This window comes from Podarcis vaucheri, assembly GCF_965113315.1.
Source record: "Podarcis vaucheri genome assembly, chromosome: 3".
NCBI classification, from domain to species: Eukaryota; Metazoa; Chordata; class Lepidosauria; order Squamata; family Lacertidae; genus Podarcis; species Podarcis vaucheri.
In genome coordinates, this window is record NC_138761.1 from 120,216,568 (window position 1) to 120,230,216 (window position 13,649).

Consider the following 13,649-nt stretch of genomic DNA (forward strand, 5'->3'; position numbering starts at 1 on the left):
GACGGGGGGACTCCACCTCCCAAGGAGCTTTGCGCCGTCCCGAACTGTGCGCGCCTCCCTCCCTCGCTCGCTCTGGTGGCGGGGGGCGGCGGCGGCTCGGCTCGTGCCCGCGGAGGCTCCTCCTCGATGGCCGCCCGCCGCTATCCCCGGCTCTGCCGCCTTTTGGCGGGCCTCGGAGGGGCCGCCTCGCTCGTGCTGCTGATCAGTCTGTACACGGCGGGGTCTGAGGTGCAGGTGGGTTGGCAGGTACAGAACGGCCCGCCCTCCGCGCCCGCGCTTAGCAGGGTCCCGTGTGTCACAACAGCCCTGTGAGGTGGGCCAGGCTGAGGGAGTGACGCCCAGGGTCGGGGGGGGGGCGCGGCCCTTTCCCTTCACAGCCGTGTGCTGTGTGAATATGCACACATCTGTGAGGAACTAATCCAAGGTTTCGCAAAGTTGGGTCTCTAGCTGTTGTTGTTTTGGACTACAACTCCCATCATCCCTAGCTATAATTATTATTATTATTATTATTATTATTATTATTATTATTTGTACCCCGCCCATCTGGCTGGGTTCCCCCAGCCACTCTGGGCGGCTTCCAACAAAGCACTAAAATACAATAACCTATTAAACATTAAAAGCTTCCCTAAACAGGGCTGCCTTCAGATGTCTTCTAAAAGTCTGGTAGTTGTTGTTCTCTTTGACATCTGGTGGGAGGGCGTTCGACAGGGCGGGCGCCACTACCGAGAAGGCCCTCTGCCTGGTTCCCTGTAACTTGGCTTCTCGCAGGGAGGGAACCGCCAGAAGGCCCTTGGCGCTGGACCTCAGTGTCCGGGCAGAACGATGGGGGTGGAGACGCTCCTTCAGGTATACAGGACTGAGGCCATTTTGGGCTTTAAAGGTCAGCACCAACACTTTGAATTGTGCTCGGAAACATAGGTGACCCGGAAACTACAACTAATCCAGAATGCGGCAGCTAGACTGGTGACTGGGAGTGGCCGCTGAGACCACATAACAGCACGTAACACCGGTCCTGAGAGATCTGCATTGGCTCCCAGTACGTTTCTGAGCAGATCCAGCGCCTTCTGGCGGTTCCCTCATTGTGAGAAGTGAGGCTACAGGGAACCAGGCAGAGATCCTTCTCGGTAGTGGCACCCGCCCTGTGGAACGCCCTCCCTTCAGATGTGAAGGAAATAAGCAGCTATCTTATCTTTAAAAGACATCTGAAGGCAGCCCTGTTTAGGGAAGTTTTTAATATTTAATGCTGTACTGTTTTTAACACTTGATTCGAAGCCGCCCAGAGTGGCTGGGGAAACTCAGCCAGATAGGCAGGGTATAAATAAATTATTATTATTATTATTATTATTATTATTATTATCCAAGTCCATGGGAAACCAAGCCATGTTTGGAGGATATTTGTTCTGTCTGAACCGGCCCTGAGACGAACCACAAAAAGGGCATCTCAGTCCGCACTAGGGAACAAGGGGTGAGTGAAGATTTACATCAGGAACAAGGGGCGGGGCATAAAGATCTACATTGGGATCTGTTGCCCCTGTGGATCCTGCCACCTAAGGCAGTCACCTCACCTTGCCTCATGGGTGGGCTGGCCCTGCAGACTATACAATAGTCCGTATTACAAAACCTGTAAATGAAATTATCTAGGGATTTGGAATGTGGTGTCGTCATCATCAGTACATTGGTGATGACCAGTTCTGCTTCTCTTCTTCATTAAATCTAGATGAAATTATGGAACCAATGTCTGGAATCAATAATGGAGTGGGTAAGGGCCAGTAAACAGAAGATCAATCCAGGCAAGATGGAGGTTCTGTTGATGCATGGCAATGAGGTTTGCAGTTTGGAGTTTTACTTCTGAGCTCACCTTTGGAGGCCTAAATGGTTTCTGTAGCTTGAAGCACATTTCACCAGCTTGACTGGTTTGCCAGCTGCAACCCACTCCTAACCACAGTAGCCTGGACATGATTATCCATGCTCCAAAGGACGCAAGTGCCCTGTTTAGTCCATCCTATTTCCCACAGTGGCCAACCATAGGCCTGTGAAAAGTCTACAAGCAAGATATGAGGGCAGTCCCACTCTCCAGGAGCTGATACTCAGAGACATGGTGCCTCTGATCGCTGCTTGTCAGCCTATCCTACCTCACAGAGTTGCGATGAGAACAAAAATGGGAAAACCTCAGGCATGCAGTGCTTAGAACAAGGATGAGATAAAAAATGTGATGGATAAATGTTAAATACTGCTCTCTGGAGATGGCTCATTTAACAGTATTTTTTTTTTTTTTTTTGCCATTTATTTTTAAGGTGTTAAGTGAGTTGACTTTCTTCCCTCTCTGGAGAAGAGAGAAGCCACTCTACAAGCTTGATGTAAACTGGCCTTTGATTCCTTTTGCTGGTCAGACGTTTTGTGTTGCTGTGGATGACGTCAATGGATTAGTATACGTGGGACAGGTAAGAAAAGACATTATTCTGACCAGCAGAGTTGTCCAGTGTGTAGCTTTGATTGTTAGAAGTTCCTGTTTTTACAGCAACCAGACTAGGAACTCTTGCACAGAATACTGGGTGGAGGCTTATCCTTCAGTGTCAGAAAAGTTCACATTTCTCTTTATATTTTCCCTTGCTGAATGCATGTGGACCTGTAAGGAAGCAGACATGCTTTCCGGTGTTGAGGAGAGCTTTGTGAGGAGCAGACATTCACATGACTTTTTTCCAGTGTGGATGAACTTTTTCCATACTGAAAAAAAGAATGCCTCCCCCAAAAAAGTGTAGTGGCAAGAGCTACCTAAAGGAGTAAATGAATGCTGTTGCTTCTTTCGCTATAAAATACCATCTTTTCTTCAAAAAGTTCCATAACTTGGCATGCTATTTTAACATTCATATTATGTTTACTCCGGAGCTTAGAAGACTAATGCTAGAATAGGGAGCCAATTGCCATTCCCTTTCCAACATTTCCCCTTTACACTCCACTTTTCAGTCTTTATGGTTGACTAAGATTGTTCATTAAAGGGACGCGGGTGGCGCTGTGGGTTAAACCACAGAGCCTAGGACTTGCTGATCAGAAGGTTGGGGGTTCGAATCCCTGCGACGGGATGAGCTCCCGTTGCTCGGTCCCTGCTCCTGCCCACCTAGCAGTTTGAAAGCAGAAAAAGTGCAAGTAGATAAATAGGTACCGCTCCAGTGGGAAGGTAAACGGCGTTTCCGTGTGTTGCTCTGGTTCGCCAGAAGTGGCTTAGTCATGCTGGCCGCATGACCCAGAAGCTGTACGCTGGCTCCCTCGGCCAATAAAGCGAGATGAGCGCCGCAACCCCAGAGTCGGTCACGACTGGACCTAATGGTCAGGGGCCCCTTTACCTTAAGATTGTTCGTTATAACAGTGCCAGTGAAGAAAGCCACAATTATTTTAAGTAGATGACATCAGCAAGTCACTAGGATATCTCCATTAATGACCATTTTCTTTCCAGTTTAGGAAATGCTGGGCAGTGTCTTTGTACTAGAAATTGTGCTTTTATTCTCATGGCATTATGTTTAGCAAAGCTTGGTTGCTCTAAATGGATTCAGAGGCTGAGAGTTCAGCTTTCCTTTTTCTGTAGATCTGGCTGCAAAATCAAGAAAGGCTTTTAAATGTGCCACAGTTCCTCTATACTTGCCCTGCCTATCTGCTGCACATTAGTTCTATTCCATAAGGTGGCTGCATTCTGTCAGACCCTTCCCTTTGCCTTTCTGCCAGTTCTTTGTTCGGTTTCTCACACCCAGACTCTGCTTGATCTCTTGTATCCCTGATCTTCCTAGAAACCTTCTCTTCTAGCCTGCATATCCTGTCTCTTTGCTTTCTTAAAAACACACACACACACACACAAAAAACAACTTGCAGCATCTTTTCCTCAACAGTACCTTAGATCAGGGATTGCCAACCTGATGAGCCAGCAAAAGCCTTCATTGGTGCCCCCAGGGAGGGGCCCCAGACTCTGGGCTTTCATTTAAAAAAAGTAAGTTTCTTGCCCTCTTAAAAAGAAAACTCTGAAGCAAAATGGGAAGATAACTGTCTAAGTGATTTCTGTGAAATAATCAAGCCTGGCTCCTCCTGCCTGTCAGTGGTTTTAGCCAGTAAGTGAAATCAGAGCTGCAACTGATGAGTGAGTTGTTTGATGGGCAGGCAATAGGGTCCTAAAGAACTTCTGTTTCCCCTTATCTTTAATGCACTTTTCTTTCTTGTGTTTTATTTTCAAGGCAGAATTTCAACAGGTTATGCCTTTTCTCGTATGGAAGTACGATTATGGGGAAAGCTTCACTGTGATTGTACTCTGTCCACTTTTGTGTTATGCCATGACCATCTAGGTTAAACACTTTTACTCCATACTTTAGTCAAAAAGGCTATGAGAGTGGCTTTACAATGATCTTTAGGCTTATAATCTACAATACATGGCACACAAGGAAAAAGAGATGGGGAGGGAGAGAAATCACGTTCGTGCATCATTTCCTACAGTTCTTAGAATGATCTTTGGGATGGAGGCAATTCACATAGCCTGATGGACTAATGCCTTTTACTAGGTGACAGTTGAGAGGGGGCTAAAGACAGCTGTTTGGTTGCAGTACAGTAGTACCTCAGGTTACATACGCTTCAGGTTACAGACTCCATTAACTCAGAAATAGTACCTTGGGTTAAGAACTTTCCTTCAGGATGAGAACAGAAATCATGCTCCGGTGGTGTGGCAGCAGCAGGAGGCCCCATTAGCTAAAGTGGTGCTTCACGTTAAGAACAGTTTCAGGTTAAGAACGGACCTCCGGAACAAATTAAGTACTTGACCTGAGGTACCACTGTTTATGCTGAGGACAAAAATCCACTATCCTTTTGTACCTATGCATTAAGATTCAGTGAAAGGAAGCCACTGATCAGCTTTTTCCTTGCATGTGAACCAGTCATAACAATACTTGGCGGAGCTAATAAGATTTGTGAGAATATATGTATATGTATATGCATATGTATGTATATGCAATAAGGAAACGTTATGAACAAATTCTGGAATTTCATTCTGCAAGATCTGATTGGTTCTCTGTTATCTTTATACACTTTTACAGAGAGGTGATGAAAATGTGCCTAAGGTTGTAGTTTATACTGAGGATGGCTATTTCTTACAAGCATGGAATGCTTCCATTGAAATGCCTCATGGTATCTTTGTGCAGAACACACCCAATGCAACTTCAGTGTGGATCACAGATGTTGGAACTGGTATGTGGAATGATTATTACTAAATAACATCAGAGTGAAACAAAACAGTGTGCTTGTGATGTTTTAAGTTAGACAGAAATTTTAGAGGTTGCCTTTTCACAAAATAACTTGTCTCCTTTCTGTCTCATGATATAAAACATGAAAAAATAACACAACAGTCCATTCTAAGACACAAAGGTGAAGCAAGACAGATTGAAATAACCAGACCGTTCATGTGCCTCTCCTTGCAGTTCCTTCCTTCAGCAGCTTGCTCTTGTATGTTCTTGGGCCTTGATATCCAACTGAGTGTTATCGTATTTTTCGCCCTATAGGACACACTTTCCCCTTCCAAAAATGAAGGGGAAATGTGTGTGCGTCCTATGGGGCGAATGCAGGCTTTTGCTGAAGCCTGGAGAGCGAGGGGGGTCGGTGCGCACTGACCCCTCTCGCTCTCCAGGCTTCAGGAAGCTATCCGCTAGCCGTGGGAGGCCCAGCTCTCCCAGGGCTAGCGGAGAGCTTGCCTGCACCCAGAAGCTTGGGGCTCGCTGAGCTCCGTACGCCCCAAGCTTCGGGATCAGCGCAACGCTCCGCTAGCCGTGGGAGAGCCGCACGAAGTCGTGCGGCTCTCCCACGGCTAGCGGAGACCTTGCCGGCACCCAGAAGCTTGGGGTGCGCTGAGCTCCGCATGCCGCAAGCTTCGGGATTAGTGCAGCACTCCGCTAGCCGTGGGAGAGCCACGCGGCTCTCCCACGGCTAGCGGAGACCTTGCCGGCACCCAGAAGCTGGGGGCGCGCTGAGCTCAGCACGCCCCAAGCTTCGGGCTTAGCGCAGCACACCAGGGGGGGAAATAAAAAATTCTTCATTTATTTCCCCCCAAAAAAACGGTGCGTCCTATGGGGCGAAAAATATGGTAAATTTAACTACAGTACAGCCCACACAAAGCTCCCAGTACCACCAGGCCATCATCCTAAAAGATACAATTCTGCATCTGTGCAAATCTTGCAGCTTGTACAAGTTCAGGTGATTAAAAAAGGGAGGAAGATGTTTCTTCCTGGGCGTTTCAGTAGGCTGAGGAACAAGAACAGGTTCATAGTGGAAGACCAAGGGCAGTTCACATAGCACAGAGGTTCCACACTTGAGAACAGTAAATCCAGTTAATGTCCCATCCAGTTTTTGCCCAATTCTTCACAATCTCACTCCTTTTAAAATTATGGTGTTCACAGAGAAAATATGATCTTACTGAAAAATGTCTATTTCCTTCTTCATATAGGCGAATATGGACACACAATTAAACAGTATAGTCCTTCAGGTGAACTTCTTCAAGTCATAGGTACTGCAGGTAGAGCAGGTTCTGGTACAAATCCCTTGCAGTTTGACCAGCCAGCAGAGATTTTTGTGGAAGAAAGCGGAGACATCTACATTGTAGATGGTGATGGAGGACTGAACAACCGCTTGGTCAAATTGACGCCAGGTAAGTGAATGGATGTGAATGGCCTATACGTGCAACATTCAGAATTGCTTTGATGTACAGCAATAGGGAACCTCCAGCCACCAGGCCTAATCAGCCCCAGCTTGTTTGGCCCCCCGGCCCATTTTCCACAAGTTCTCCCCACCTGCCATCACATGTGATGTCAGGTGTGCGGCACATAAAAGACACAGGTGCCAAGGAACAATTGGGAGTTTAAAATGCTCTCCCAGTTGTTCCTTGGCAAGTGGGGCCTCTGAATAGCAAGTCCCTTTGAAGTCCATTTGCAGGTGTGGTTTGGATCCAAACCACACCTGCAAATTGACATATTTTCCTCTGTGGGCCTGCAGAGCTAGTATGCAGAAGGGAAATGTCTTTTTGCAGGTACAATGCCTGCAAATGGGCCAAGCAAGGCCTGCCGACAGTGCCAGTCAGCTGGGCAGCCTGTTTGAAATTGTGAGCTGGTATCATAATGACATATTAGACAAGTAGGTGTCTCCACCCACATGTCAAAATAGCCTCCAGGGGGTGGGGAATTTCCCAGTGCCTGCGCTAGTGGTTTGTTTTTGTTTTTGCTGTGTTCTCCTAATTTATGTGACTATCATTTCCGTATTTCTTGAGGTCTTTTGTCTTTCCCATATGGGTTTACACTTTAAGGGTAAATTAAATGCTGTTAATTGCAGCATTTGAAATTTCGGTAGAACTTCCACAGACTATGATAGAAGGAAATGTGTTTTTTTGTTTTTGTTTATTAAATGTAGGAGAAGGCCCAAATCCTTACTGGGTAGTTTTTAGTTTTACAGTATTTAGAATATGTTCCCCCACTCTGTTTTTAGGAAGAGGACAGAAAGTTACCCTGTTTTTGAAATCACTAAAGAATTAGAAAGCTGTCAGCTGACCTTTAAAGCCCTATGCGGCCTAGGACCCTCGAACTTATGGGACCGTCTCTCCTGGTATGTCCCGCAGAGGACCCTAAGGTCCAAGAATAATAATAGCTTAAAGGTCCCGGGCCCTAAGGAAGTCAAACTATCCTCCACCAGGGCCAGGGCTTTTTCAGTGACGGCTCCGGCCTGGTGGAATGCTCTGTCCCACGAGACTAGGGCCCTACAGGACTTGATCTCCTTCCGCAGGGCCTGTAAGACAGAGCTATTCCGCCTGGCCTTCAATTTGAATTAGCCTGATCCTCTATTCCCTTTTCCCTTTCCTCTTCTATGAAGAAACCCTTTCTGGGACCCCACATTTAAATTCTTATCCACATACCTCCTTGCTGGCCCTAGTAGGACCAACTTGGCCACTTAGCCCAGGTGATCATTCGATGTCTATTGACTGGGGTATTTTTTTTCCAAAAATGACCCCTGAATTTTTGAATTTTATTGATATTGATGCTGCATTTTATGCTGTATTCTGTGCTGTTTTATGATGTTTTTTAAGTTGCATTTTAATCAATGTTTTATATTTGTTGTTAGCCGCCCTGAGACCGGTTTTTGAACCGGGAAGGGCGTGGTATAAATAAAAATAAATTTATTTACTTATTATGATGTAATGCAGATGTTTTATTATAAAACGCACAGCGATATATGGTGCTTCCTTTCTACCTGCAGACTTTAAGACTCTATGGCTGCATGGAGAAAATGGTTCTGGCACTGCACAGTTCAATATCCCACACAGTGTAACGGTGGATGCTGTCGGACGGGTAAAGTAGCTGTGATCGCTGTAATATAGTTTTATAAATAGCCATCATGACCAGGGCTTGAAATTTTCTCACTTGAATTTAAACTTCCAGTAATTTACTTGCGTAGGGATGCGGATGGCACTGTGGGTTAAACCACAGAACCTAGGACTTGCCGATCAGAAGGTCAGTGGTTCGAATACCCACGACGGGGTGAGCTCCCGTCGCTCGGTCCCTGCTCCTGCCAACCTAGCAGTTTGAAAGCACATCAAAGTGCAAGTAGATAAATAGGTACCACTCCAGCGGGAAGGTAAACGGCATTTCCGTTCGCTGCTCTGGTTCGCCAGAAGTGACTTAGTCATGCTGGCCACATGACCCGGAAGCTGTACGCTGGCTCCCTCGGCTAGTAAAGCGAGATGAGCACCACAACTCCAGAGTCGGCCACGACTAGACCTAATGGTCAGGGGTCCCTTTACCTTTACCTTTAATTTACTTGCAGCTTTCAAGGAAGTGTTGAGGACTGGTGCTTTAAAGTTTTGGGGCTTTCTCCAATCTTTTATGGCATGTTTCTCCCCCAACCCCTTCCTTGCCTGTGAATGAAACATTCCATGCTATTTTTCATCAATGAGTTTTAATTAAACCAAGTAACGAGTGATTCCATGTTAGTATTTTTTTAAAAAATAAATTTTTATTGGAAATTTTATTTACAACATAACACAAACCCCCCACCCCCCCAACACAGGAATCCAACCCCATCAGACACAAGCATAACAAACAACAAGCATAATATACAACAATACAAACAACCAAATAAAAGACTTCCTTTATCCTGTTTCTGGCATCCTTATTTACTTATAAGCTGTTTCCTTTATGAATAATTATTAAGATTTTTCTAATTATACCTTAAATATCCACAAAGTCTCCTGCAGCTATTAATCAAAACAAGTCCAGGTATGAATTTTAGGGCACTGTTTTGTGAAGTATTCTCTGCATTTTCCCTGATTCCATGTTAGTACTGTAGAGATGTACCGGACCAGCGTTTTAACTGAAAAACTTACCGTATTTTTCATCCCATAGGACGCTCCGTCCCATAGGACTCACCTAGTTTTTTTGGGGAGAAATAAAGGGGAACAAAATTCCCTTTATTTCCCCCCCAAAAGCAGGTCGGGGAAACAGAACCAGGTCGAGGAACAGCGGGATGGCGGCGCTGCACCTCCCTGCTGTCCTCCGAGCTTGTGGGGCTGGCCGATGTCTGCCCCGCGCGAGGGGCGCTCTGCATCAGAGTGCCCCGCCCGCCGGGCGGCAGGCTGCTATACGCAACATGGGGAGCCCTGCGGGGAACTCCTGCAAGGCTCCCCACGCTGCGGATGTCTGCCTGGCGCAGGGGCGCTCTGCTTCAAGGCGCCCCGCCCGCCGAGCGGCAGGCTGCTATCCGCAGTCTAGACATCCCTGTGGGACCTCCCGCAGGGCTGCCTAGGCTGCGGATGTCTTCCTGAAGCCTGGAGAGCGAGAGGGGTCGGTGCGCACTGACCCCTCTCGCTCTCCAGGCTTCAGCAAAAGCCTGCATTCGCCCCATAGGACGCACACAGATTTCCCCTTCATTTTTGGAGGGGAAAAAGTGCGTCCTATAGGGCGAAAAATACGGTACATTTTTCATGTAGAAGGAATGTCTATGATTTTCCTTTGTTTTCTAAACTTAGAAACAAAAAATAATCTGAAACAAACGTTGGCTTACTATGAACAAGCTCTGCCTGCCTCTGGGAGAAAAAAACCAGGAGGCTTGGCTTAATATTACCTGCAGACCCACATTAGTGGTTTGCTGTTCTTCTTCCAACCACAGTCAAAAGCCGCGACATATAAGTATGTTTAGCAGGAAGCTAGGATTAAAGAGCACATGCTTTGCTGCAGGTATGGATTCTTCCCTAAGGAGAGTTCAGTAATGTTGGCGAGATCCTATACCAGCCTGCTCAGTATGGCAACATGTAAATCCCTATTTCATGTGATATTGAACATCATAGAGCATATGCAGGATCGCTGAGGTAGTGTTTAAAAATGGCTATGAACAGATTTTGTATTTTCGGTAGGTATGGGTCGCTGACAGAGCCAACTGGAGAATCCAGGCTTTTCAGAAAACCACAGGGGAATGGTTGGGCTGTTGGAATAGCTGCTTTACACAAGATGGCCCTTCTTCTGTCAGGTATAGTATCTGTACCTTGCATGCAAATCTGGGCGGTGGGTGGAAGGGGAGACTTTTCAACTGAACAGGGCTCATGTTGATTCTGGAGAACGCTTTTGTTTGTAAGGTGATGAAGAGCTCCAGTGCCAGTGCTAGAGCCATTTTACGTGGCACTGTGGGTGTACCAGTGTTTGAGCAACTGTGTTCATTGGAGATACATCTCTTCCTAACAGTGAGATGGAAATGCCAGTATGTTTGGTGGTGCCATATAACTTTTACACTGGCTTTCCTTAATGTATCCATCTGGCTCGAAAGACGAGAGGTGGCTCATTAGTGCATCCATCCAAATAATTTTGCATGTTGTATTTCCATAACTTTGCACGAATATCAGATGCTAGACAGATGGTAGATGTTGCCTTTTTTGCGGCCCTTTTATTATCGGAAGGGTTATGGCATGCAAAAGCTTGATTCAGCTGCCAAAGCCTTAAATTAGGCTTTCTAATGGGTGCCTGACTTCTGTTTGGATCAGATCCAGCAATTCTGTAAGTGGAATTCTGCTCAAGAAGAAGCAGCTCCTGGCATCTGCAAATAGAAGAGGAAAAGTGATTTTCACAGTACCCCTTGGAAATCTACTCTGCAGAGGAGTGGGTGCTGGCATTTGTGCAGGGGGGTAGCTACGTGCAAGATGAGGAATACGTGAAAAATCATTATTATCATTTATTAAATTTCTGTACCACCCTTCATCCAAGGATCACTGAGCAGTTTAAAACAACAAAAATACATACCATATAAAAACCACAAAATACAATATAATAAGCACAGATACCATAGTAACAAACGGAAACATTGCCCCCCAAAGTTTAAAAGGCCATTGATTGATTAAGGCTTATGAGAAAAGGAATGTCCTCCCCACTTGCTCAAAGGCCTTTCTGCGAACTGAAGGACTCCTTCCGTGAAAAGAAGGGCACCTTTAGATCCTGCTCATCAAGCATTTCCACCATATTTGAACAGTCTGCAGCCGTTAGAATTTTACCCCACACAAGCATAATATTGGTTCTGTTCACTTGCACTCACAGCTGTGTGGAAGCTGCTTCCCCATGGGGTAATTCCATGCTGCTTTGGAAATATAGGAATGAGGCTCTCACATAAGTGTGGTCTTTTCCTTTCATTCATTGGGATATGTGTTCATAGAAATGACTGTGGGTCTAATGAATTCTGATTAATGGTGGATTGTGCCCATCTAGTCTCTTGTGTGGGACGCGGGTGGCACTGTGGGTTAAACCACTGAGCCTTGGGCTTGCCGATTGGAAGGTCGGCAGTTTGAATCCCCACGACGGGGTGAGCTCCCGTTGCTCAGTCCCTGCTCCTGCCAACCTAGCAGTTTGAAAGCACGTCAAAGCGCAAGTAGATAAATAGGTACCGCTCCGGCGGGAAGGTCAACGACATTTCTGTGCGCTGCTCTGGTTCGCCAGAAGCGGCTTAGTCATGCTGGCCACATGACCCGGAAGCTGTATGCCGGCTCCCTCGGCCAATAAAGCGAGATGAGCGCCGCAACCCCAGAGTTGGTCACGACTGGACCTAATGGTCAGGGGTCCCTTTACCTTCTTAGTCTCTTGTGTAAAAGTCTAATTTTGCAGGTTGTGCAAAAACATTTTTTGTTGTTAACTAAGAATGTTGAGATTTGAGTTTAGTGACAAAGAACCTGATGAGTGGAAGGGGCTGCCATTCATGGAGGGTGGGATTATGACATCCCCCCCCCCTGTTTTAAAAAATAAGTCTTAATAGGTTTCAAAGAATAAAATATGCTGATGCACTTCACAAAGTACAGTTTCCCGTTCTGTCTGAACCCTGCTTCCCTGGCCAAAAAGTGGCTCAGAAGGGTCACAAAATCCTCCAGATGACACCAGTAGGATGAATTTGGGATTATCAGGAGACCCCTAGATAAACTTTTCAGGTGACATGAGGGATGTGCAAACAGAAGGTAAACCCCCCCCCCCCAAATGTGAGCAAAAGTGCATTATATTCATACTGCAGGATTTTAAATAGGATTTAAAGGATTCTCTTTAAATAGTCTCTCTCTCCCCTTTTCTCTCTCTCTCTCCCTCCCTTCCTCCTGTAGATTAACTCCAGATCAAAGGTATATGATCGTCGCACATATAAATATTGACAGGGTGTCAATCTTGGCTGCCCCACCGGTAGGATCAATTGAGGACTGTGTTGTGATGGACACAATTCAGCTTGCAAGCGAAGTTAAGCCCCATCTTGTGGATGTCAGCAAGAAAACTGGAGCAATTTATGTAGCAGAAATTGGAGCCCAGCAAGTACAGAAGTACGTGCCTTTATACTGACAGCATCTTTCACACGGCACAAGGGACTTCCAGAATATTTCCTCTGTTGGATTGCTGTCGGCTGTGTAACACAATAACTTTTGGATTAACTTTGTTCATTTGAAGTGCACATTTGTTTCACTTTTTGTGCCTATCTCAGGGATTTTAAGTGGTGGCAATTTTTGTGTTAGCTGGTTTTTATAGACTTGTTTGTTTTTTAAGTCAGTGTCATCAGCACTGCTAATTTTAAATCAGACAAGAGTAAATTTACCGCCACACAAACTGCTAGAAATACTAGTTTAATGCAGCTTCCATGAGTCATCCCGTGATTGGGAAAAAATTCTTCTTCATGGAGTCAGAATTTTCCGTTTATTTGTAGCAGATTATCTCAGCTAAGGAGCTTGATTGCTTCTTTCCTGTGAATGGAGGAAAAAGAGGCTGGTCTGGTCTGTATGGGAAGATCCTATAAAATGACTGTGCTGCAAAACAGTCTTGACTATGCTTATATCTGGAAATGTCTCCTCCAAGTTTGAAAATGCAAGGTCTTTTAGCAATGCTTTTCTCTAGGGAGCCTCAGTTAGCTTTCCACCAGAGTGGTATCTTTTAAAACTCTCTTGGGACTTCTGAAGCTTTGTAAATGACCAAGAAATTCAAGTTTGTTTACTCCTAAAGCAAACTGTCATGTTGTGACTACTCTTACTGTTTGGGGTATTCTTTACATTCCCACTTTTGCGTGTATGCTTTGTTGTGTGAGCCCGGTTTGGCCAGGGAGGGTGGGGTATAAATAAAAATTTATTATTATTATTACTTACGAAA

General features: G+C 45.7%; 1 protein-coding gene across 4 annotated transcripts; it reads left to right on the forward strand.

The window, feature by feature from the left end:
* Positions 1–83: 83 nt before the first annotated feature.
* On the forward strand, positions 84–13,649 carry NHLRC3 (NHL repeat containing 3). Of its 4 annotated transcripts, none has more exons than XM_082216473.1 (8): positions 84–234; positions 1,718–1,825; positions 2,295–2,441; positions 5,067–5,217; positions 6,467–6,667; positions 8,263–8,354; positions 10,415–10,527; positions 12,626–13,649. In XM_082216473.1, exons 1-8 carry the CDS (start codon positions 127–129, stop codon positions 12,852–12,854), a joined length of 1,149 nt encoding a protein of 382 aa, XP_082072599.1. In that variant the 5' UTR covers positions 84–126; the 3' UTR covers positions 12,855–13,649. The 4 variants fall into 4 exon arrangements, with proteins under 4 accessions (XP_082072599.1, XP_082072600.1, XP_082072601.1 ...); XM_082216472.1 differs by having other exon boundaries at positions 90–246; XM_082216474.1 differs by lacking the exon at positions 1,718–1,825 and having other exon boundaries at positions 84–246.